Source organism: Stegastes partitus, unplaced genomic scaffold, assembly GCF_000690725.1.
Source record: "Stegastes partitus isolate 25-593 unplaced genomic scaffold, Stegastes_partitus-1.0.2 Scaffold1215, whole genome shotgun sequence".
Lineage (NCBI taxonomy): Eukaryota > Metazoa > Chordata > Actinopteri > Pomacentridae > Stegastes > Stegastes partitus.
The window spans coordinates 120,572-143,061 of NW_007578946.1; the positions used below are offsets into that span (position 1 = coordinate 120,572).

Consider the following 22,490-nt stretch of genomic DNA (forward strand, 5'->3'; position numbering starts at 1 on the left):
ATAAAGTACATATTATCGTCAGATCTTAACTTTTTTTATTCAAATTAATAGGGTAGTATGTTAGAGTATATAATTTTGTAGTTGTTTTTTTTTAAACCTTAATGCTTAAATTAGTCAGGATAACTTCTTGTGTATATAATATCGTAGGGTCTTAACCTTAATATTTTAATGAGTCCAGATAACTTGGAATATAAATAATATTGTAAGGTCTTAACCTTAATATTTTATGTAACCCGGCTAATATGTATTGTATATATAATATAATCATTAAAAATAATTGTACTGTTTTAGACATAATATTGAACTTACTCGTGTAAATTTACATAAGAAATAACAATGCAACTTCTTAACCGTAATATTTGATTTACTTAGGGAAATGTGTGTTAAATATATTTAAGTTGACATAATACATAATACTGTGGAGTGTTATCATTCAAAGGGTCAGGGCAGTTTGTATTATATACAATATCATAGCGTCCTTAACATTTGAACTTAGTCGACAAAATCCTGACACCAATCCTATTTCTAGACTGAAACATCCTGTTTTAAATAAACTGTATAAATGACTTTACAACTTTACTTGTGTGTTGTGGCTTTGAGTTCATGATGCACACATTTTATAAAGTTATCTTTATGGAGAACAGTAGCTCCGAACCTGCACTTAACATGTCCATAAACTAAGCAGACGCCTTTAACCAAAGACACTGGCTCTGTGCCTTCGCTGTATTTGTTTTCATCCTGCGGATCGGACCAATCGGAGCCGGACTGGCATCGCAGCAGCCCGCCTTCCCCAAAGACACGCCTCTATGTTCAGGGAACACCGCTTCATACATACACTGTTGTTAGCGACGTAGCCTCTACGGCCAATCTCATTTATGACATTTCCATTTGCGAGCACTTCTCCAAACTTCACTTTCTGTCACCGGCGGCTGGATGCTCGAGTAGCGGTGCGCTAGTCGGGATCCGTTACACCGGTGTGTCAAGTTGTTGCTGGTGGCAGTCGCTGGAGGTGAGTTCAACTACTGCTAGCTTGGTTAGCCGGAGAGCGAGGGGGGTTGGTTGTTGTGCTAACGTAGCGGAGCTGCTAGCCCGCTGCATAACCTTGCCAAACTGACCAAAAACAGCGAGCCGACACCGGTTGCTTTTCTGTTGTGACTTTAACGATTCGGTGCTTTTTCTTATTCCAGCGAAATAACGCGGGGTTTCAGTGGCGGCTACGCTAGCTTGTGGTGCCGATAAGTTAAGTGAGGCTAGTCGTCAGTGAGGAGCGGCGACCATGAATTAGCTTTCAGGCTAACGATAAGCAGTCTGACCTGACAACATGTATTTTGCTGTTAGTTTGTTCTTGCTCTGTGCGATTCGCTGCATTGCTTTGACTTTGATATGAGACGAACGTTACGGGCAGAGAAGCCGTTTGTGTGACAGAATACTTTTTTGTCTTAACTTCTCGCTTAACTTGACGTCTGTGCGACGTTACTATTAGCCGCGTTAGCTAGCTATGTAGCTAGCTAGCTAGCTAACGTTCTGCCTGGGCTAACCACATAGCATGGCCAAAATTAATTACACACCATGCAACTTAAATCGCGCTACTTTAGTACAGCGGTAGCGCTTGTGTTACAAACTAAATAGCCGTATGTGTTGTGCTGTTATTTTTTCTTCCACCCAGCAGCGAGGGTACCGTCACTTAGCCAACATGTTTAGCTCGGATGTTTTAGTTAGCAGAGTCCCGTCTACTGAGGACTTTCGGCGATGACCCGACACTGACAAACCCGACACTCGCTGATTTTTTTCAGCCAACTAACATTTAATCTGCGCACTGTAAAGCTTAACCTGCTTGCCACATAACTGAAAGCCGGGACGAAATTCACCGTTTAGCCATCAGACAAGCGAAAGCGGTCAGCTCGCCGTAGACGGACAGCGTTAAGCTCGGTGTTTGGCAGAGAGGGGGAGGGGATGAGGCAGGCAGGGCTACAGCGAGCGACACACAGAGAGACAGCGCCTACATGCCTATAAAATGTTGGCTGCCGGCTAAATGTTAGCCTTTTTTTAAGCGCCACCCAACTAATTTCACTGCCTTTTACTGTCTGTCGTATCTGCTTCGCGTTTCGGCAAAGAATATTCGAAGCTGGATGTGCGACAGACACGATCTCGGCGACTGAAGACCGCCGTGTTTTCCGAAATTGGTGGTGCAGGACACTGAGGCACAATGTCTGCTCTCCGCTGACCAAATGCAGTGACGTCTGCTTAGGGAGCGTCGACAAATTACTTTTCTCCACAGACGTGCTGGAAGCCACACTGTCTTATTGTAAATGGAGGGAGAATGTGACATACAGGATATAAACACTTAAATAATCAGCTGACCCCAGAAGAATCAGCTTTAGTGTATGTAATGAATCCATGCAAAATTGTACCTCCATAATCAGAATGGAAAGTATTTAGTTTGATCCCAGAGGGGAAATTGCTGACCTTACTGTTGCTTCTATTCAAAGTCTTAGAAATAAAAACAGTAAAAATATATATATATAGATGAACATGAGTAGAAATACATACAGGTGGGTAGAAATGTCACACTTTTTAGTTTATTTTTGTCAATAAAAACTCAAAGTTCAGTCATCACACTTTAAAAAAGTAATAAAGTGGAGCTGTCCATAACCACCATCTAACTGAATGAATGGTTGCAAGTTTCAAATCTATTAAGTTACAAACATTGCCTTGATTATTTGTGTCACCATAAGTCAAAGTCAATTTCTCTGTCTGCAGTACATACAGTGAAATTGAAATACAGTCTCTCAGAGTCCCACAGTGTGCATATATGCAAATAGGTGCATTTATGCAATCTTGTGGCTGTAGCAGCATATTAGGAGAGACCAGAAAAACTCTGAGTGTTCAGTCCTGGACGTGTGTTTGTGTGAATAGGTAGTAATGTTAGTAATTACAGCAACTTAATATTATGTGCAATTTAAAATAACGTTTTTGTCCGTTTCAGTCTTTTCATACATTTGACTGTAGACTCAGGTCATTTTAAGTTTCAAACATTTTTCGATGAGTTGTGATGACATCATGCTTGTAATTACACCAACTGAATGTTGTGTGGGATTCAAATTGATTTGAAACTATATTCAAGTTGTAGTAAATTAAATCCCTTTTGTCCATTTTAAGTTTATGATATCAAGTCGTTCAAAGTTTTTCTTTTATGCCACCAATTATTATGCCATTGGTAATTAAAAATATCTTTGATTCTACATTAGGTTTCAAATTTATCAGCTTGGTTAAACTCAACAAGCCAAATACATTCAGTTTACTGTCACAGAGGAGTAAAAACAAAATAGAAAATGTTCACAGTTGGAATAAAAGGATTTTAACCTTTGTTTTCCTAAAAAAAAATTTAAAAGTATTATTAAAATAATTGGCAGATATTTTAATTGTTGACAAATAATTAGTAATTGCAGCTCTGATGTAAGTTACATGAACGTTAACTGTGGTAACTTTGCTGCACCTTAATACCTATTGAATGACGGTCCCTAACCAGCTGCTACAGCCACTCCACTGAACAGGGAGTCTATTTAGGGATTGTCATGGGGTATTTATCAGAAAAAGATTTCACGTGTGGACATGGCCTGTAAAAAACGGTTTATATCATATAAACTTTCCTCTTTGTTAAAGCTGACCTTATCAATGACTACATTTAATCTGATATGTTGCTAAGCATCTGTTTAGGTTCAGGGAAAACACTGGAAGTAATTTATAAACTATGTCACCATCATTACATATTTTACAGTGGAGTTAGTACATGTTGAACGAGCACAATTATAAACCATAACTCAGGAGGCAGTGGGTTGGATTTAGTAAAATGTAACACAATCACCTCAGGCACAGTCACCACCCAGCTTTTGTAAGAGAAACTTGCCAAAGGTTCTCACACTTTTTAGTCAGTCAGTTTAAATCGATTTCTGTTTGGATTAGAGTTAGAACAAAGGAGAGAGTTAAACTAGCAAGAACTGCTGGCATATAAACAGCAGTGAAATTACTTCTTGGGATTTTACGGGTGTCTTTTTTTTTTCCTGCAAGCTGTGCAGTACTGAGATTAATGACTTTATTTTAAAAAAAAAAAGAAAAGAAAAAACTATTGAAAGTATATTATAGGGCTGTCAACCCCTGACATTTTTTTTTGTCATTTTCTAACTGCAAAATAAATATAGACAGCACATGCCTGAAGAATGCTTTGAACTATTTATTAAAGGTCATCAGACCAATTACTTGCCAACAGTCTGTTAATTTTCCATGTGTTTGTCCTTTACAGCCCCTTTGAGTATGTGTATACAATGAAGAGGCGTGCGGAGGACCAGGAACCAATATTTGCGCCCCAGCAACAGCAGCCACGTCGACCCCCAGTGCAAGGTATTGCAGAAGGCTTCCAGCACCGGGCCCTTGCCCCGGCCCCTACCGTGATAGAGGCAGCTGCAGACACCATGCAGCCATCAACCGGCATCCAATATTCCCTCCCCCAGGGCTACCAGGTACGATGATATCAGTGCAACTGGCTCAAAGAGTTTCTCTTGTATCCAGTTGGGTTTTAGATTAGCTTTGACCAGCCTCAGCTTTCTGCTAAAATCTAACTTTAGTGTGTATATGTAAATCCAACTTTTCAAAAGGCCTTTATTCAGTATAAATGTAAAATTTACAAGACTTTATGCAACCCCACTGAGGACATAGTTGTCTCTCATAATTGTCTGTCTTTATTTGTATCTCTCTTTGTTTTGATTCTGAAATTTCCTGTATATTTCTTCCTTAAAGGTGCCTACAATGCCTCAGAGCACAAGTGGACATGGACATGGACATGGACACAACAGTACTGCACCTGCACCTCATGTTGGTCCCCATGCACACAGTCTAGCAGTTCAGCCACAGGGACCTGCAGTGGTCCAGGGTCACGTTCACCCACCTGCACCCATGACTTCAACCCAAGGACAGCAGCAGTTTCAGCGACTGAAGGTATGGACAAAGTTATGAGCATGAAAGTCTATCTGCTAAAATTAACTAATAAAAACAGATGTCTGAGCCAAGTGTATTGATATATGACAATGAAATCACCAGCTGAAAAAATAATTTGGCTTATTTGACAAAGCACAAACTAGTAATTAAGCTGGTATGGTTTTTAAAACTTTATTACTTCCGTTTGGCAGAGTAACAGATTTTGGGTGGGGTAATCTATGAATAATTTTTCACTTTTGTTTTTTTTTTTGTAGGTTGAAGATGCATTGTCTTATCTGGATCAAGTGAAGCTGCAGTTTGGGAATCAGCCACAAGTTTATAATGACTTTCTTGATATTATGAAAGAGTTCAAGTCACAGAGGTGAGTTCTAATTCTATCACCAGTTCCCTCCTCATCTGGAGAAGATCAAAGAATCGTATTTCCATGTATGAAATTTCAACATATATCTTGCAAAACAACATCTGTGCACCCAGTTGACGTTGAATTGGATACTAAACTACTTTACTTTACTTTATCTTTTTTTCTGTAACTACAGCATAGACACTCCTGGAGTCATCAACCGTGTGTCCCAACTCTTCAAGGGCCACCCAGACCTCATTATGGGCTTTAACACTTTCTTGCCACCTGGTTATAAGATTGAGGTTCAAACCAACGATCTAGTCAATGTGACCACGCCGGGTCAGATCCACTACATCACCCCGCATGGTATTTCTGTTCAGAACATCCCTGTAACTGGAGCACCCAGCCAACCTGCGAGCCACCACCAGCACCAGAGTCTGCCGCAGGCTGGCACTCACACGACCACCACCACCCCGCCCATCCCTGCCCAGCCCGCTCCAAATAAAACCAGCAAGGTAGAATAACATAATCTGTATTTGCTACTGAGTGAGTGTAGTAGGCTTCAATTTGGTCCTGTTTTCCAAGACAGATGGGTGTCATAATGTTCTATTGTTTCTCTCAACAGCCAGTTCAGTCTCCGGCCCACACACCTACCAGCCAGCCCAATCCATCCATCCCATCTTACGCCTCTCCACGCTCCCCTTCAGTTCAGTCGCACACTCCTGTCAGCAGCACGCCATCCAGCGGGCCGCCACTCCAGAACAACCAACCAGTGGAGTTCAACCACGCTATAAATTATGTCAACAAGATCAAGAACCGCTTCCAGGGTCAGCCAGACATCTACAAAGCCTTCCTGGAAATCCTGCACACGTACCAGGTGAGGAAGTGCACACCAGTAAAAAAACAAACAAAATTCAGTCATCATAGAATGCATGAGCTTGTTTCCACACAGCGCAAGAGTGTAGAAAAGAAAATGACGCCCACTGCTAAACTCACAACTGCTTTCTGAATTTTAAAATTTCCAGAAGGAACAGCGGAATGCTAAAGAGGCAGGAGGTAACTACACTCCAGCACTGACGGAGCAGGAGGTCTACACTCAAGTGGCAAGACTTTTCAAGAACCAAGAGGACCTGCTGTCAGAGTTTGGACAGTTCCTGCCTGATGCCAACAGCTCAGTGGTGAGTCTCTGTGAAAGCACTCAAACTTTAACAAACTAATGTGGTTGTTGTTGTGATTGTTACTGACTGTGGAATCAGAAAGTCTGGAAATCTATGGGTTCTGTTTGAGGTACAAGGATCGTCACAGGGTTTTTGTTTTTCTTTCATTGATTTAACCTTTTTTTAAATCACAGAGATCACCAATTTTGCTTTATGTAAACTTGAACAAATCTTTTGAGCCTCTTAGTAGGTCACACTTATTGAGAAACGCAATGAAAATTTAAAACGATCTTCTTTGTTGGTGCCACGTCGGGGTGCAAAAGTTCACAAAACTCATGAGTCGTGTTATAACTTTTTGAGTGACTGTTCAAATCAGTTTTTGAATTTGCAATAAAAGGGACGGGGAGACAAATACTGTCGTGACTGTCGCTATCAGCTGCTTTGGCCATGTCCTGTTGATGTGAACTCAACTGCTTTGTGTCTTGTCGCTGCAACCTTGCATTAAGGTTTAGGAAACTGTTCCTGAAATTTGATAGAGAGGTGAATCATGCTCGATTAAATTGCTGTGGCTCTGGATCACTTTTTTTAAAATTATGGGATGGGGCATTAGTCTTGGCGGAGGATCGTGCTCACTGAGTGCACTTTTAGTTAATTTAAAAAGTAACAGCAGCAGTAAAGCTGTATTTCACACTATGATGGTCACATTTTTCGGTGAATCAGCAGTTTGCATGAGTGCCAAACGGTGGGTGGGTGGGGATCCATTCCTATCAACTGGGGTCTATTACACCAATATTTTTGTGGCTGTCACAGCAAGTGCTCAGTAGTTTAAAATCTGTGTTTTTACTGTAAAATGACAGCAACTTTTGCCGTGCTTTGGGAATTAAATCGATAACACCAACCTAGTTGCTTGTCTGCTACAACCAATGACCTTACACAAAGTTAATACTGTATTTACACACATTTTCTTTGCTTCCTGTTAATTTTGTTGCTTCTGTTTGGTGAAACTATGTTGTGTTCTGCTCTTCTTTCAGCTGCTGAGCAAGGCAGCACCAGACAGGGCAGAGTCGGTTCGTAATGATCATGGCGGCACAGTAAAGAGGCCCTTACTGAACAACAAACAGAGGCTGAGCCAGAACGGCCTGCCCATCAGGAGACCTGCTGGAGTGGGCGCCACACCGCCTCTCAAGGTACACGCCTCTGTACACACTCTGCAAATATTCATCTGTTTGCACTGTTTGATTCTTTTTATATCAATGAGAGTCTATTACATATTAAAAAACCTTTCATTTAGCTCTACATGCTGCCTCCATAATCTTTATGAGCATTTAATTAGATTGTGTCAGTATCAGATGGATTTATGCGATCCACTGGGACCTGAGTTATTAGAATCTACCCAAGCCTCATAATATATAATGTATGACATTTTCTGCTGCTTTTTTTTTTTTTTTTTTTTTTTTTTTTAACTCCCTTGTTGTTTGGATCACGACACCAAACTATACATTTACATCAGTAAATATCCATTTTTTTTTTTTTTTTTTTTTATCCAAGTCATTTTTTAGAGTGGACAACAGTCAGAATTTTGTCATTTCTTTATACCTTTGCAGAAGAAGCCCAAAATACTGGGGAAGGACCATGGCATGAGTGAAGTCAGCAAACATAGCACCAGCACTGAAACGATGTTCTTTGAGAAGGTCAGTACTGTTATACTCAGTAAGTCCTTATTTTCACAATGTTAAACACATGATTAAATTATCTCAACTTTTTTATTTTTTTTTTGGACATCCCTGAACAGGTGAAGAAGGCCCTTCGGAGCTCTGAGGCGTACGACAACTTCCTGCGGTGTCTGCACATCTTTAACCAGGAAGTCATTTCCCGCACTGAGCTGGTCCAGTTAGTTATCCCATTTCTCGGGTGAGTTTAAACACAACACAGTCTTTGGGGGCTGCAGTTACCTATACCTATAGTCACTAAGACGAATTACACGAATTAACTACGTACCTAAACATGTATTCAGTACTGTGATATGAAACCAAGTCATTTTGTTACTCCTCAGTCACATGGCTCCACATGCTGTAAATGTTTTACAATCTCTACAAACAAGATGTTTTCCCACCACTCTGCACACCAACCGTAGGAAGATGTTTTACCATGCTAAGTGTGTCTTTTAACAACTTGTCCCTCTGTGTATTGTTTTAGAGCTGTACTGCATTTGTTTTATTGCTCAAATATGCTTCACTTTGCTCTCAACATCTCTGATTCATACCCTACTGAACTGAATTCTTGTAAAATCATTGTTGATTGCAGCTTAGCTACTAGCTATTTTGACAAATTTTTATATGAGACTTAGATTTTTGTGACTTTGATAAAGCGTCATCATTGTAAATTTTCCCAATGAACCACATGTCAGACATGATTAGTTACAAAACCTTCAGAAAGTTGAAAATCCATTTGAATATTTTCTGGCTCTCACAAATAGTGGAAGGGTTTATGATCAGTGCCAGTGTTTCGGTTGCCATCTCTGTCAACACTTGACCCCCAACTTCACTGTTAACTAATGTATATTGTTGCATGATTAACAGAAAATTCCCAGAGCTTTTTACATGGTTTAAGAACTTCTTGGGCTACCGAGAGTCGAGTCATGGGGAGTCGAGCCATGCGGAGAGTTTACCCAAGGAGCGTGCAACAGAGGGCATCGCCATGGAGATCGACTACGCTTCCTGCAAGAGGCTGGGTTCCAGCTACAGAGCACTGCCGAAGAGCTACCAGCAGCCCAAGTGCACAGGAAGGACGCCGCTGTGCAGAGAGGTGAGTGAGGAAGTCTGCTTGTTAAAGGTATTTATGTCATTGTAACCCATTTATTCTCACTCACAGGGCCAGCAGGTACAACAGGATCGATGTGTTTGGCTCAAACAACCGCCCTAGCAGCAGAAAATAATGTTGTGTTCAGATGGTGCTTGTAATGTAACATTTACAAGCCACTAGATGCCAGTAAAATGTGTTATTACTGGATCAATGGATAGCAACACTAATTAGTAACCTATGGGGCAATTAAACAAGCAGGGATACACTAAATATTTTCATTTTTGGTCATTTTTTGCATTTAATCTGAAAAACGCCAAAGTTGATAAAGTAATACATGTGTCTTTTCATTGCTATTTTGTCTAATTTTTTATCAGAAAATCCTTTCAAATGACAATATGACACAAAAGGCAACACATCCTCACATCTGAGAAGACAGACAATTTACATATGTTGTGATTATTGCTATAAAAGTACAATTAGGTTAAACCACTTATTTATTTTTTTTTGAGTTTTCCCTTCTAAATTCCTGAAATGGTAATTGGTTTACAAGTTTGAATATTTGCACTAAGTCAGGTTTGAGTATCTAACTTTTTTTTGCACGTAATTTATTTTGTTTGTTAGTTTGTTTTTCACTGATGGCAGTAAACATTGCAGATGAGTCTTTATACAAATGCTTTGCAAGAAATTTAAAGTAAGCCGAGTGTCCTGTTGCAGGTTTTGAATGACACATGGGTGTCGTTTCCATCGTGGTCTGAAGATTCCACATTTGTGAGCTCCAAGAAGACTCAATATGAGGAGCACATTTACAGATGCGAGGATGAGCGCTTTGAGGTGAGGAATCCTTGGTCCAGTCATACTCAAATAAAAACTGTTGGTCAAAAGAACACAGGATAGCCTGAGATTTAGATATTGAGGGAAAACATGACATAATTAAACTCTTCAGTAAGTCATTTCACCGTGATTGTGTTTCATTTAGCTGGATGTTGTGTTGGAAACCAACCTGGCCACAATACGAGCCCTGGAGACGGTGCAGCGGAGGCTTTCTCGCATGTCAGCTGAGGAGCAGCTGCGCTTCAAGCTGGACAACACAATGGGAGGCTCGTCAGAGGTCATTCACCGCAAAGCTATCCAGAGGATATACGGGGACAAAGCCCACGATATCATTGACGGCCTCAAGAGGAATCCTGCTGTATCTGTCCCCATAGTGCTGAAAAGGTAACATCTGATTCTTCTCTGCCTATTGTTCATATTTTATAGGGTTCACTGTAGGGGCCACTCAAGGTTGTGCTTCACTGTGTTTGTCACGGTTTCAGATTAAAAATGAAGGAGGAGGAGTGGAGAGAAGCCCAGAGAGGCTTCAACAAAATCTGGCGGGAGCAGAATGAAAAGTATTACCTGAAGTCACTCGACCATCAAGGCATCAACTTCAAGCAGAATGACACCAAAGTGTTGCGTTCAAAGACCTTGCTCAATGAAATTGAGATGCTATACGATGACGTAAGGAAGCTTGTTTTCTTGACTGTATTTCATAGTGATTAGAGACGGAGTAGTAGACATGGTAGTTCAGTGTTGATAAGAAATAATACATGACAGCACATTATTAAAAATGCAGAAATATTTATACATTTTTAGATGTAAACATGTTTGTTACAACTTTTGTCTATTACTATTATTACTATTATTGTCTAGACTAATAAATACTATACAATTATTGTCTTTTGATACATCAGGTACAGAAAACATTAGAACAATTGAACATACTGTTTTTCCTCTGGTGCTGATGTGAAGAGATGAACTTCAGCTGTCAGGGAGGATGAAGGGCTGGTTCTCTCAGCCTCAGAGTCTACAAGAATTAAACGATTTTTTAGATATAAAGCTAATTAGGCTTGAACATTAACTGTAATTGGCTTTTTTTTTTTTTTTAGCTCGTTTATAACCATTTACAAAATTAGCCTGACAGGCTCCGAAGGTCAAACAATCTACTTACCTGTCTTACATTTTGGCCACATATTTGAATTTTTTGTTGATTAGCAAATTAATGTTGTCTACATGTTTTGCTTGTGGATATATTATAAGAGAAATATCTAAAATTTCAAAATCCATTAATTTTTTTCCCTGTTTGTCTCCTGCAGCGCCAGGAGCGAGCATCAGAGGAAACCTCTACGCTGCCACTGAGCGGCCCACACATGACCCTGACCTACGACGACAGCCAGATCCTGGAGGATGCTGCTGCCCTCATCATCCACCACGTCAAAAGACAGGTGGGCATCCAGAAAGAAGACAAGTGCAAGATCAAACAGATAATCCACCACTTCATCCCTGACCTGCTGTTTGCCCGGCGAGGTGAGCTCTCTGACGTGGAGGAGGAGGAAGAAGAGGAGGAGGAGGAAGACATGGAAGCAGATCAAGACGGCCCCAAGAAGCACAACGGTCTGCCGGGCAGCAGCCCATCAAAGTCCAAACTGCTGTTCAGCAACACGGCCGCTCAGAAGCTGCGTGGCACAGACGAGGCCTATAACTTGTTCTTTGTGAACAACTACTGGTATATCTTCCTTCGTCTGCACCACATCCTTTGTTCTCGTTTGCTGCGGATCTACGGGCAGGCTGAGAAGCAGATTGAGGAGGATGCTCGAGAGCGAGAGTGGGAAAGAGAAGTGTTGGGCCTCAAAAGGGAGAAAAATGAAAATCCAGCAATCCAACTGAAGATGAAAGAGCCAAGTAAGTCAGGAATTGAAGTTTTACTAAAATCTTCACTAGCACTGGTTTTGATTATTACTCCACGTACTCGAGGCGTATCGTATTTTGTGATTTCTTTCCATTTAACCTAAAACGTGCTATTTTCCGCCTGCAGTGGACGTGGACGTGGAGGACTATTACTCAGTGTTTCTGGAAATGGTGCGTAATCTTCTGGATGGAAACATGGAGCCGGCTCAGTACGAGGACTCCCTGAGGGAAATGTTTACTATCCATGCCTACGTTGCCTTCACCATGGACAAACTCATCCAGAGCATTGTCCGGCAGGTCAGCACATTTAAAATCATGTCATTTAATTGGATTTCTGTCACTCACGTCATAGTGCTTAGTTTCTGTATTTTATGTAGTTCACATCAAATCTTGAACATTTTTAGCTTCGCAAATAAAAACAGTTTTTAACTGAGCATGAAGGTTTGTCTTTTAGGCCGAAGCAAATGCACATTTTTATTTGGTAAGAAAAGACAAAGAAAATGACTAAAACAAGATGCTCCAAATAAAATATCTGTTGTTCAAACTTCTATAATAAATATACGACAGATGACTGAACATGCAATACTTCCTTCACTGCTGTTACTTATAGCCTCTGTGCTGATGTGGACACATCCGTTGCATACTAAACCTGCTGCTTCCACAGCTCCAGCACCTCGTCACCGATGATGTTTGTGCGCGTGTAACCGACATGTACCTGAGCGAAAGTGCCAACAAAGCCACGGGAGGCACTTTGTCCACGCAGACGTCCAGGACCACAGCAGAGGGCGTCTACCAGCGCAAGGCAGAGCAGCTTATGTCCGATGAGAACTGCTTCAAGGTACAGAAAGACCAGACCTAAACGATAATATTGCATGACGAGCTGAAATTCTTTGAGCACTTTGTTTATAGGCCTTTTCTCCTGATTTCTTGTGTCTTTCTCAGTTGATGTTCGTGAAGAGCCGAGGTTCTGTCAGTCTGGCAATGGAGCTGCTCGACACAGAAGAGGAGAACTCTGATGAGCCGGCAGAGGCAGAAGTAAGACTCATTCAAGTACAGTTCATGCACTAAGTCTGCAGTTTATTAGGTAGACTTATATATGACTGTTATGAATATTTATTATTGAGTTTAGTGGTGTGTCACATGATATTTGAGCATGTTTCTAATGTTTTACACCCCCAGAATGTACATCAGTAGGTGTTAGTCAGTGATTTGTTACCAACTAATTCGATTATGGATGTTTTAAGAGATTTATACAGCCACAGTGAGCCAATCAGCAGGAATATTTCCTGTTTCCAGTATATGTGCTGCATTACTGTGTTTTGTAGGAATTTTTATAACTGTTGGTGTTGGCTTTATGGGATTATAATGGTCTTTTTCCTACATTCTTGTCATTCTTCTTGGGTTTACTTGTTATGTGTATAAAATACCAACATAAAATGTGTCTACAGAAGACAAGCCTTGGTGGTATGATGTTCGTGTTTCAGGACAGATTTTTGAAACAGTACTTGAGTAAAAACAAGATTTGTAAGCGTTGTAAATTATTTGAGACTAGATAAATAAGACGAGCATTTTCCATATAGATATACAGTATGCTAATTGAAAGACTTCAACTGATAATTAAATATTCTGTAGAGTATTGTTGTCGCTGGTTTTAAACTATGTTAATCATATCTTTGTTGCTTCTGGACTCCAATTTTGCATTAGTATTTGGTTGACGTGTGTTTATACCAGTATATGTGTGTGATAAGCTCACATTGGCTGATTTATAAATGTTTGTTGTGCTCTGCACTGTGCTATATGGTGAGTACATTTATGATTTGTGATCCTAATAACCCAAAAGGAGACACTGTGATTAAAGGTCAAATATTCCAAAGACCATAACCTTCAGTCTGCTTTAGTAAACAATATTCATTCAACCTTTATTTAAACTCAGATTACATTGAGGTATGGAGGCTTCTTTGACAGTGATGCACAGTAAGAAAATAAAAGAAATACACAAATAAGAAACCTTAAACAAAACAAAACAATAAATACAGCGTTTAGAATTTTAAAATGAGTGAACCTGCTTAAACAAGAGCCACTGGAAGTAAAATATGCTGGCAGGAAGATACTGACTGAAGGGGAAAAGGCAGTAAATTCAATAACAATGGCTAACCCAGCTGCAAAATGAAGTGGGTCTTATTCACAGTCAGGATTTTAGCTTCCCACAACTATATGAACATGATCGACTGCGGTATTTACATTTAGAAATCTGACTTTAGAACACCTTGTTTTTCTTTTTTCCCCCAAATAATTTTTGCTCACACGCCTGTCTGAGAACACTAGACCACCTAGCAGCATCTACCGCAGCCTGCACAGTGAGGCGTTTAGGGAACATCAGTAAATTCTATTGTCTATCAATAAGCTTCCTGCCTGTGCCAAGGTGGGAGGTTTGACCTCCCGAGGAAGTTAAAAAGTTATCCTGGAGCCCTAATGCGTTTGTTTTCTCTGTCCTCCACAGAGGTGGTCAGACTACGTGGGCAGGTACCTGAACTCAGATTCTACATCCTCAGAGCTGCGTGAGCATCTGGCCCAGAAGCCGGTGTTCCTCCCCAGGTGAGGCTCCAGCCATGTCCCCCTTCTTGTCTGCACACTTTTAAGCTTCTGTCCTGAGGCGCTAGTCGGCTGAGCAGCCACTCCACTGTTGACCAGCCAAACCAGCTGCCAAACACACCTCATTTTCAGAGATAGAAACAGTGGCACCTCGGCACAAGCCTGACTTAGAAAGCTTTCCATTATCACAAAAAATGTGGGCGTAAGAGCTCTTTTAGTAACAGATTCAATAAGGTCCGTGGAGGTTAAACGGAGTTAACTCGACAGTGAAGTGCTTGCGGTGCCAGAACATCCTCCTGTCTGTTAAGAATCTCATTGGCCGTGACTCTTTCAGTTTTTGACCTCTGCCTCACATGGAAGATTGCACTTTACATCTTTTAAAAAAAACAAAATAATGGAATTTATTTATTCATTCAGTTCCTTTTTAATGGGAATTTTATTTATTATTAGTGACGTTTTTTAAGATGGTTTTGGATTGATCGTGGGTTTCTTGAATTTCCACCTTAGCAGACAAGTTAATGGAATTATTGGTTTGATTATTCACATTGTATGAAGTTTAAATAATGATTTTCATTGTGTGATGTAAGAACAAAAGTCATTGAATGCTCAAACTGAAAGCAAAACAAATGGGTTTCATCTTTTGTCACTTTTATGTTATTTTTCTACGATGTCTTTGACCTGAGTTAGAGAGACTGAAGCTCTTGTGTAGAACCTGAGAGACTTTGTGAAGAGAGGACGGGGAGTCATGGTTTCCTTTTCTAACTTATCATGCCCTTTGTTTGTGATTGTATTCAGATCGAAGGTCCTGTATGTGACTTAATCACTGTTTGCAACTGTAAATGTTCAAATGTCCATTTGTTTAAGTCTGTTATACTCAGTGTTATGTTTGTAATAATTTTCAGTGGAAACAGTGCACTCCCGTTGCAACTTTTTGCTGTTGGTGAGATATTTTTTTCCACTGGTTTGACAGAGAATAGTGCTCATAGGTTTTTTTTAAAACTCTGGTCAAGCACATTATCTGCAACACTTGTACAGAGGAGTAGGGTTTGTAAATAAAATGATTGTCTAAATTGTATGTTCACATGTTGGTGTATTTCTTTCCCGACACCTCAGAGCTGTGCATGAAGGCGTGGCTGAGTCCGCTTTGTCTTAAAACTCAGGATGAGTGTTGCACATGAAGCCTGTCTGTCCTTCTTTTTGGTGCTTTTTTCAGTTTTTTTTGTTTGTTTCTTTGAGATGGCTGTCCATTACCATAAACATTTCAAAAGACTTTTTAAACAAAGAGTTGCTCCTAGTTTTCTCTTATTTTAACCCATTGCATAAATCTGGTACCTGACTATGATTTATCAGTGGGCTCACCCACATCTTGTCCTTTTTTTCCTTTTCGTTAAATCTATGAGAGATCAGCAGCACATGAGGTCCAAAGAATTGGCCCTTTCTTCACGAAAAAAAAAACAAAAAAAAAATCTTCAATGGCAGTGAAATTTCTGCAGTTTCTTTTCCAGTTGTGTTGGGTCTTCATCTCATGATCATAACACTGTACATTGTTGGTGAAAGTATGTGCACATCAAAGTATTCTCAGCTCATATTTTGAATTGGTTTCTGGTCAGGCAGCAATTTTCTAGTGTTTGTTTCTAACAGTTTTTACTTGAAATTGGCCTCACTGTCATGTCTTTTAAGTGGAGCCCTGAATGCAAAAAAAATGCTTCATGGCTTCAGTCCTCGCTCACCTGTACCCTCTGTGGTAAGTACACATTTAAAACTTTCATTCAGGTGGGGTGAATAATTGCATTTTTTTTATTGCCTGCACAAAATCGGGATCAATCTCCAATTGTTTGCCGAGCATATTGAGATTTGAACAATGTGGCTGTGCAACGGAAGTGCACTGTACAGAAATTTTACAACTGCTGCCTCTGCTGCTCTTATAGATCCACATTTCCCCACAAATTATTTGACTCCCCAAATGATTAACCCCGTTACTCGGTGAGTTGCAATGCATGGGTTTAAAAATAACTGTTTAATGGGACAGTCTTCTCAAATCTGACTATACTGTTCTCAAATTTGCTTATTGTCATGTGCATTGTGAATGAACGCATCCCCCTAGGCTTTGAAATTGCTCAGTGCATACTGTCAGATATAAAATTGTGCCATAAAACAAGTGAATCTAGAAAATAAAGCAGTTTGATGTTTGGAGTAATCAAAAGATTTTTTTTTTTCTTTTGGGATCAGTCCGGATTATTAATAGCTGTTAATGTCTTTTTGGCTTTCAGGAATTTGAGACGGATACGAAAGTGCCAGAGAGGATGGGAGCAGCTGCAGCAGGAGAGAATGACCAAGGGCTCCTCGGACAAGCTGCAGGACGGCAAAAGTGAGCTGAAGATGGAGTGCATGTTCAAGCTGAACTCCTACAAGATGGTTTATGTCTGCAAGTCAGAGGACTACATGTACAGACACACAGCACTGACACGGGCACATCAGGTTGGTACAACGAGTCTCCCTCCCCAACACTTTTCTGACATTTACCTAGTTGTTGTAAATAAACTCTTCCTCACGTCTTGCCTGATAAAATGAGAGTTAGATGGAAAAAAAAAAAGTTTAGAAAATACCAAGCATGAGTTTTGCCATAAATTGTTATCGCTTCCTAATTCATTTGCTGTAGTTTCCGTACAAGAATTGAGTGATAAGTAATCTGAAGGAAATCAAAAACATTCTCACATTGGTCTGCCAGCATCGTGCAGTTTCTATGACGACAAAGAGTCACTCATAACCACCAAACACGTGAACCCAGCTTTGCATATCAGTCAAATCAAGTTTATCATTTTGCTGTACATACACAGTAGAACAGGCAAGATGAGACCGGGTTTCTTCAGGATCATTTAATATGAAAATAGAAACTTTTGAGCCAATCACTAGAGTTTCAGGTGTAACATGAGGAAAAGCTTGACCAGCCAGAGCAGATACATAACTACTGCAGCGTTAGAGGCAGAAAACTTCATAAGCTTGTGCTCAGAACACATACAAGACATACATTCGTGTTGTTTTACACATTGTTTTAATGTTATCAAGTAAGCAGTGTGTAAATAGTAAAACAAACGTTTTTTTCTAGTGATGAGATGCTACTTTGTGCCGATTTATCTTTTTACAAACAGATGGTCAGTTTCCCTGAATATGTCAGATGGATGGATGTTGCTGTTGGATTGTGGCAGAGATGCCTGCAGTTGCATGATTTTTCTTCTTTGGCTCATTGAAGTCATACAACTGTAAAGTCCATATTAAACCTGCTAAATGATGTTTGGGTTGCAAGGACAGCTCATACAGTCCCTCTCTGGTCCTTAGTGAAACCCATAAAAACACTTCCTTCATGTATCAAAGTTACACATTTTCTGAATTAAAATGACTTCAATGTAGCTCTGCATTGTTGCATCCTCCAGACTGTGTAGATCTCTCTACCCTCCCCTCCACTACTCACTGCAGCTCAGCACACCAGCTCACCTACAACTCTGCTCAGAACACTGTACAACTACTACACACTACACAATGTAGTATTGGAGTAATTCATGCTTGCACCTGATTAAATATTGATACAGAGGGCTCCTCTCTGCTTGTTGACTCAGGATTGGTTGCTTAAGTTTCTTCCATATGAAACCCTTTAGATACTGTCAGTATGCTGCAGCTTTAGGTTGGAAATGCTCAGCAGTGGTGGTCACTGCTTATTTGGGCTGTAATATGTCTTCTAGTGTATAAAAAATGACGATAGATATGTTGAAGTAAAAATATGATTTTCACTGTTTCTTAAGGATGGTTGTTGTTTCACGTTTATGAAAAAAGACTCCATTTTTGTAGCCTTTGAAGAAAAAACCACACATCTGTTACAAACCTTTATTTGTCTCCTGGTCTCTAAAGATTAAAGACTTCCTGCTTGGCCTTCAACCAGACTGCAGGAGAGTCTTGAGTTTTCTACGGTTCACTGGAGACATATTGTCTTGATGTTTTACTAAGCAGAATAAATGAGAGGGCTCTTTTATTAACATACTTCCTTTGATTTACCTTTGCTCAGCTGTGCTGTTCTGCTTCATGTCTGTTTCAGTCCCACCAGCGGGTGAACACTCGCCTCCACAGACGCTTCCAGGCCTGGTTGGACTCCTGGGCCAAGGAGCACGTGACCAGTGACATGGCCATCGACAGCAACAAGTGGCTGATGGGAGATCGACAGGAAGGCCTGCTGCCCTGCACCACCACCTGCAGCCCCGAGGTCCTCCACTATCTCAACATTAACAAGTACCGGGTGAAGTACAGAACACTGTAGTACACGTCTCTCCATAAACTGTGGCAGTTTTCACACGACAAACCGCCCAGGATGAATTCTCCGACCTGCCGTTACTGGATTCAGTTGCCAAAAGTTTTTATTTGGGGTTGTCGATCCGTACTTCAAATGGGATGTACATATTTCACTTTTTGCACATCTTTCAAGCTGACACAGCAACAGATGTGAAGTAGGAGATTTGTTGCTGTCCTTATATTGGAGAAAAAACCCCACCTGCCTGAATAATTCCAATATATAATTAAATGCAGATTTTTACATGAGATTATTACAGAGAGAAAACGCCCCTTAATGCATCTTGTTTTTTGGTGCAGTTTAAGCACCTAAAACAACAAAGCAACCTTAACAGAGGAAAGTGTTGACACCTCATCATTTCATAGAAAACAAAACAACCTCAGCGTTTCTCTTTTAGGTAGCAAGAACAAAGACCCGTTACCTCCGTTAACATGTGTGTACTGCGACTTGGGGTTCAGTCTGGCTTCCAGCTGTAAACTTGTATAGCCTGTGAATGTTTTCCCTTTCGGTGGTAAAGGTGCAATAGTGCACTCTATATATATTCAACATCTCTGACGACTGCTGGGTAGATGCTCGGCGTTGTGTATCGAGTACAATAATTTATGATTGCCCAAAACACTTTGTGTAAATACGTTGTTTATATCTAGATTTTTTTTTCTTTTTTTTTTTTATCAGACGTCATTGATGTGTAGCGTCCGTTAACACACATAGTATCGTTCTTTAGCTAGAGGTTGCAGAGAATTTTATTAAGAAAATGCAAAGTTTTAACAGTTTTTTACCAAAGGATGTTAAAATCAGAGTTTTTTCTTTTTGTTTTGTTTGTGATCTGTTGAACGTGTTGTTGCTCTGTTAATAGAAAAGTTCTCATTTTCTACGTGATTGGATCCCTTTTGTGCATTTCTACCTTCAGGCATCAGTATCTCTCTCATGGTTTTGAGATGATTGAATGTAGCTGAGCAGCAATTTCTCCTTTTTGAAAGTAAAGTATACTGTATGTCTATTTTTCAAAGTACTGAAGTCTTAACAGTGCTGTCGACTTTTTTCTCGTATTTAAACTTTGCAAAATGGTTAGAACCTGCGCCACAGGTTCAGCGGTATCTCAGTGTATCACCTAAGAAGTCTGTACACGAGTTCGTTTTCTATAGGCAGTGTTGACGACAAACACTGAACAGTCGGTCTGAGCGTGAATGTCAGCCGTGTGTACAGTTTAAGGATCAAGAGAACAAGCAATAATTCCTGCAGTCGCTGTTTATCAAAGCTATCGGTTTGTATTTCTCGCTGAAATACAAATGTGAATGTTGTACGCCCTTAAAAGAGGGATGTAAACTTGGGATTTTTTTTTTATATTGCCTTTTCTTCTCTGCAGTTTACTAAAATTGGAATTGGCCCTGTAGACGTAAGTGAGGTCGGATGGGAGATGGTCATCCGTCACGTTAAATGCTGTTAAAAGTTTCACATTAGAAACATACATTTGAGAAAACAGGTTTTGTCAACTTCAAAACATTCATTTTGTTAGTTCTTAATAATCTTGACGTATGGTTCATAACACGGGCAGGGTGGACATATGACAACACACCGCAAAAGAACGCTGCCTGACTAAATGTCGTCCTTTCTCGAGCTCCACTCAAGGCAGTGATCAGTAACATAACCAGCCGCAGACAATCTTGGAACAGTTTATTACTTGTGTTTTTATTTTTATATTTACCGTGTTTAATATGGAAATACCACAGGAAGTCCCGGGAGAGCTGATTGTACATAAAGACATTGTTTGTACCTCGTTTAATGTGTCTCTTCTCTTGACTTTTACGATGTTGTACATGAGTGTTAGTATGGTGTTTGGCATTAAACTATCCTTTGAGTAGACAGAAACTCAGCTGACCACTTCTTTTTTTTCTCCATTCCTGTCATCCATCCATCCATTATCTATACACCGTTTAATCCTCACCAGGGTCATGGGGGGCTGGAGTCTATCTCAGCTGACTTAGGGTGAAGGCAGGGGACACCCTGGACAGGTCACCAGTCTATCACAGGGCTACACTTAGAGACAGACAACCAAACACACTCACAATCACACCTACGGACAATTTAGAATCACCAATTAACCTCAACATGTTTCTGTGTGGGAGGAAGCCGGAGAACCCGGAGAGAACCCAAGCTGCATGGGGACAAAGAAAGATCCCAGGTGCCCTCACCAGGACGCAAACCGGCGACCTTGTAGCTGCGAGGCAGCGGTGCTAACCACCGAGCCACCTTGCAGCCCCATTCCTGTCATTGTGGTTTTTATTTAATGGATGACTTATTATTTAAAGTCCCCCTCTGGTCATTAGTTTAGCCCCTAAAAACTCTTCTCTGTCTATCAAAAGTACTTTTTTAGATGTTTTTTCCCTTGAAAATAATCCTTTTCCTTCTTAAAACGGCTTACATGTAGCTCTACAGTGTGAGTTCCCCCAGCTCGAGCACACCAGCTAACCTACAACACAAAGACTAGGTGTAAAATTGGAGGAATTCAACCACACATGTTTGAACTGGAAACTGAAGCTTCACCCTGCAAGCTGACAGGTTGGGTCCTTAGATCTGTTAGTTATGAAGCCACAGGAGTTTAAATCAGTGTTTTTAAGACTCACTGATAAACTGTAGTTTTAGTGTGTAAAAGCTCAGTTATAGCGGATAAAAAGACAAAATACTGCCGTTAGCAAGGTTGAAAAAACAACCTTAATTTCCACTGGTGGTCTTTTTACAAAGGTCCTCAGCGTACACACTGAAAATCGATACAAAAATGTGTTTATTTTTTTGACCAGCAACTTTATTTAATGTGTGGACGACCGCTGCTGCTTTTCTTGTAACAAAAAGAAATCATACTTAAATTGTTTTACTTTGCAATGCTAGAAAAATTATATACAAAATAGGGGAAGAAGGCTGTAATAAGCTGCTGAAGTGGTGATTTACATAAAGATGCAACATGCTGACTATCAAAAGAGATTAATGGAGATGTTACGTGGAAGTTGTCACGCCGACAGATTATTTGTTATGGGGAGTTTTGGAGGACGTCGGTTATCCTCGAACGTAGATCCGTGTGCAGACCACGTCATCGGCTCCAAAGATCTGAAACGAGATTGAAGTAAATAATCTGATTATCACATCTTTAGACTCTCCTGTAACATTCGCTGCTTTATTCAGTCTTCAGGTGTTGTGCTCTGATGTCTTGAGGTCGTTTTCAGCTCCTCTTATATTCACTTGAATCAGTCGTGTGATTTATGGGTTTGTAAATTAAACACTGACATCACCATTTTAAAATAAGTTTTCTAAAGTTCAATATTAACTCCTGTAGAAATGTAGACATACAAAGATGACAATGAGAGAAGTCTGAGCAGCATCTGAGTCAAAAACCTTCCCTGTTCTTTGTTTTATAACCTCAAACAGAAAAGTCGTTTTAGGTGTCAGAATTAAAAGAACAAATCAAACACAGTATTTTTTTAGCTATTTAAAAAAGAAAATGTTTGAAAACCTTAAACAGAAGTCACATGGCTTTCTCTTGTTTTTCCCTCTT

At 40.2% G+C, this 22,490-nt stretch overlaps 2 protein-coding genes across 2 annotated transcripts in view; one reads left to right on the forward strand and one right to left on the reverse strand.

Moving 5' to 3' along the window:
• The first annotated feature begins 818 nt into the window (after positions 1–818).
• Positions 819–20,812, forward strand: LOC103368873 (paired amphipathic helix protein Sin3a-like). Its single transcript, XM_008297398.1, has 21 exons — positions 819–1,009; positions 4,301–4,517; positions 4,795–4,992; positions 5,247–5,353; positions 5,529–5,847; positions 5,958–6,209; positions 6,358–6,510; positions 7,521–7,676; positions 8,094–8,180; positions 8,282–8,400; positions 9,069–9,294; positions 10,006–10,122; positions 10,268–10,506; positions 10,605–10,788; positions 11,424–12,009; positions 12,143–12,312; positions 12,680–12,853; positions 12,958–13,050; positions 14,516–14,610; positions 16,878–17,085; positions 18,695–20,812. The coding sequence occupies exons 2-21, from the start codon at positions 4,323–4,325 to the stop codon at positions 18,911–18,913; spliced, it is 3,897 nt and encodes a 1,298-aa protein (XP_008295620.1). The 5' UTR covers positions 819–1,009; positions 4,301–4,322; the 3' UTR covers positions 18,914–20,812.
• An 824-nt stretch (positions 20,813–21,636) lies between these two features.
• The window catches only part of LOC103368874 (cellular retinoic acid-binding protein 1), a 9,502-nt gene continuing 8,648 nt past the window's right edge, over positions 21,637–22,490 (reverse strand). The window contains exon 4 of the mRNA XM_008297399.1: positions 21,637–22,045. Within this exon, the coding sequence (XP_008295621.1) occupies positions 21,995–22,045 (51 nt within the window). The 3' untranslated portion in view covers positions 21,637–21,994. The remainder of the gene's footprint in view (positions 22,046–22,490) is intronic.

What these genes read in the sequence shown, in the direction of transcription:
- LOC103368873 (XM_008297398.1), top strand. Translation starts at nt 4,323, where the DNA reads ATGAAGAGGCGTGCGGAGGACCAGGAACCAATATTTGCGCCCCAGCAA. An exon ending in GTCCCCATAGTGCTGAAAAG is followed by an intron (nt 10,507 to 10,604) that starts GTAACATCTGAT and finishes TCACGGTTTCAG; the next exon opens with ATTAAAAATGAAGGAGGAGG. An exon ending in CACTGACACGGGCACATCAG is followed by an intron (nt 17,086 to 18,694) that starts GTTGGTACAACG and finishes TGTCTGTTTCAG; the next exon opens with TCCCACCAGCGGGTGAACAC.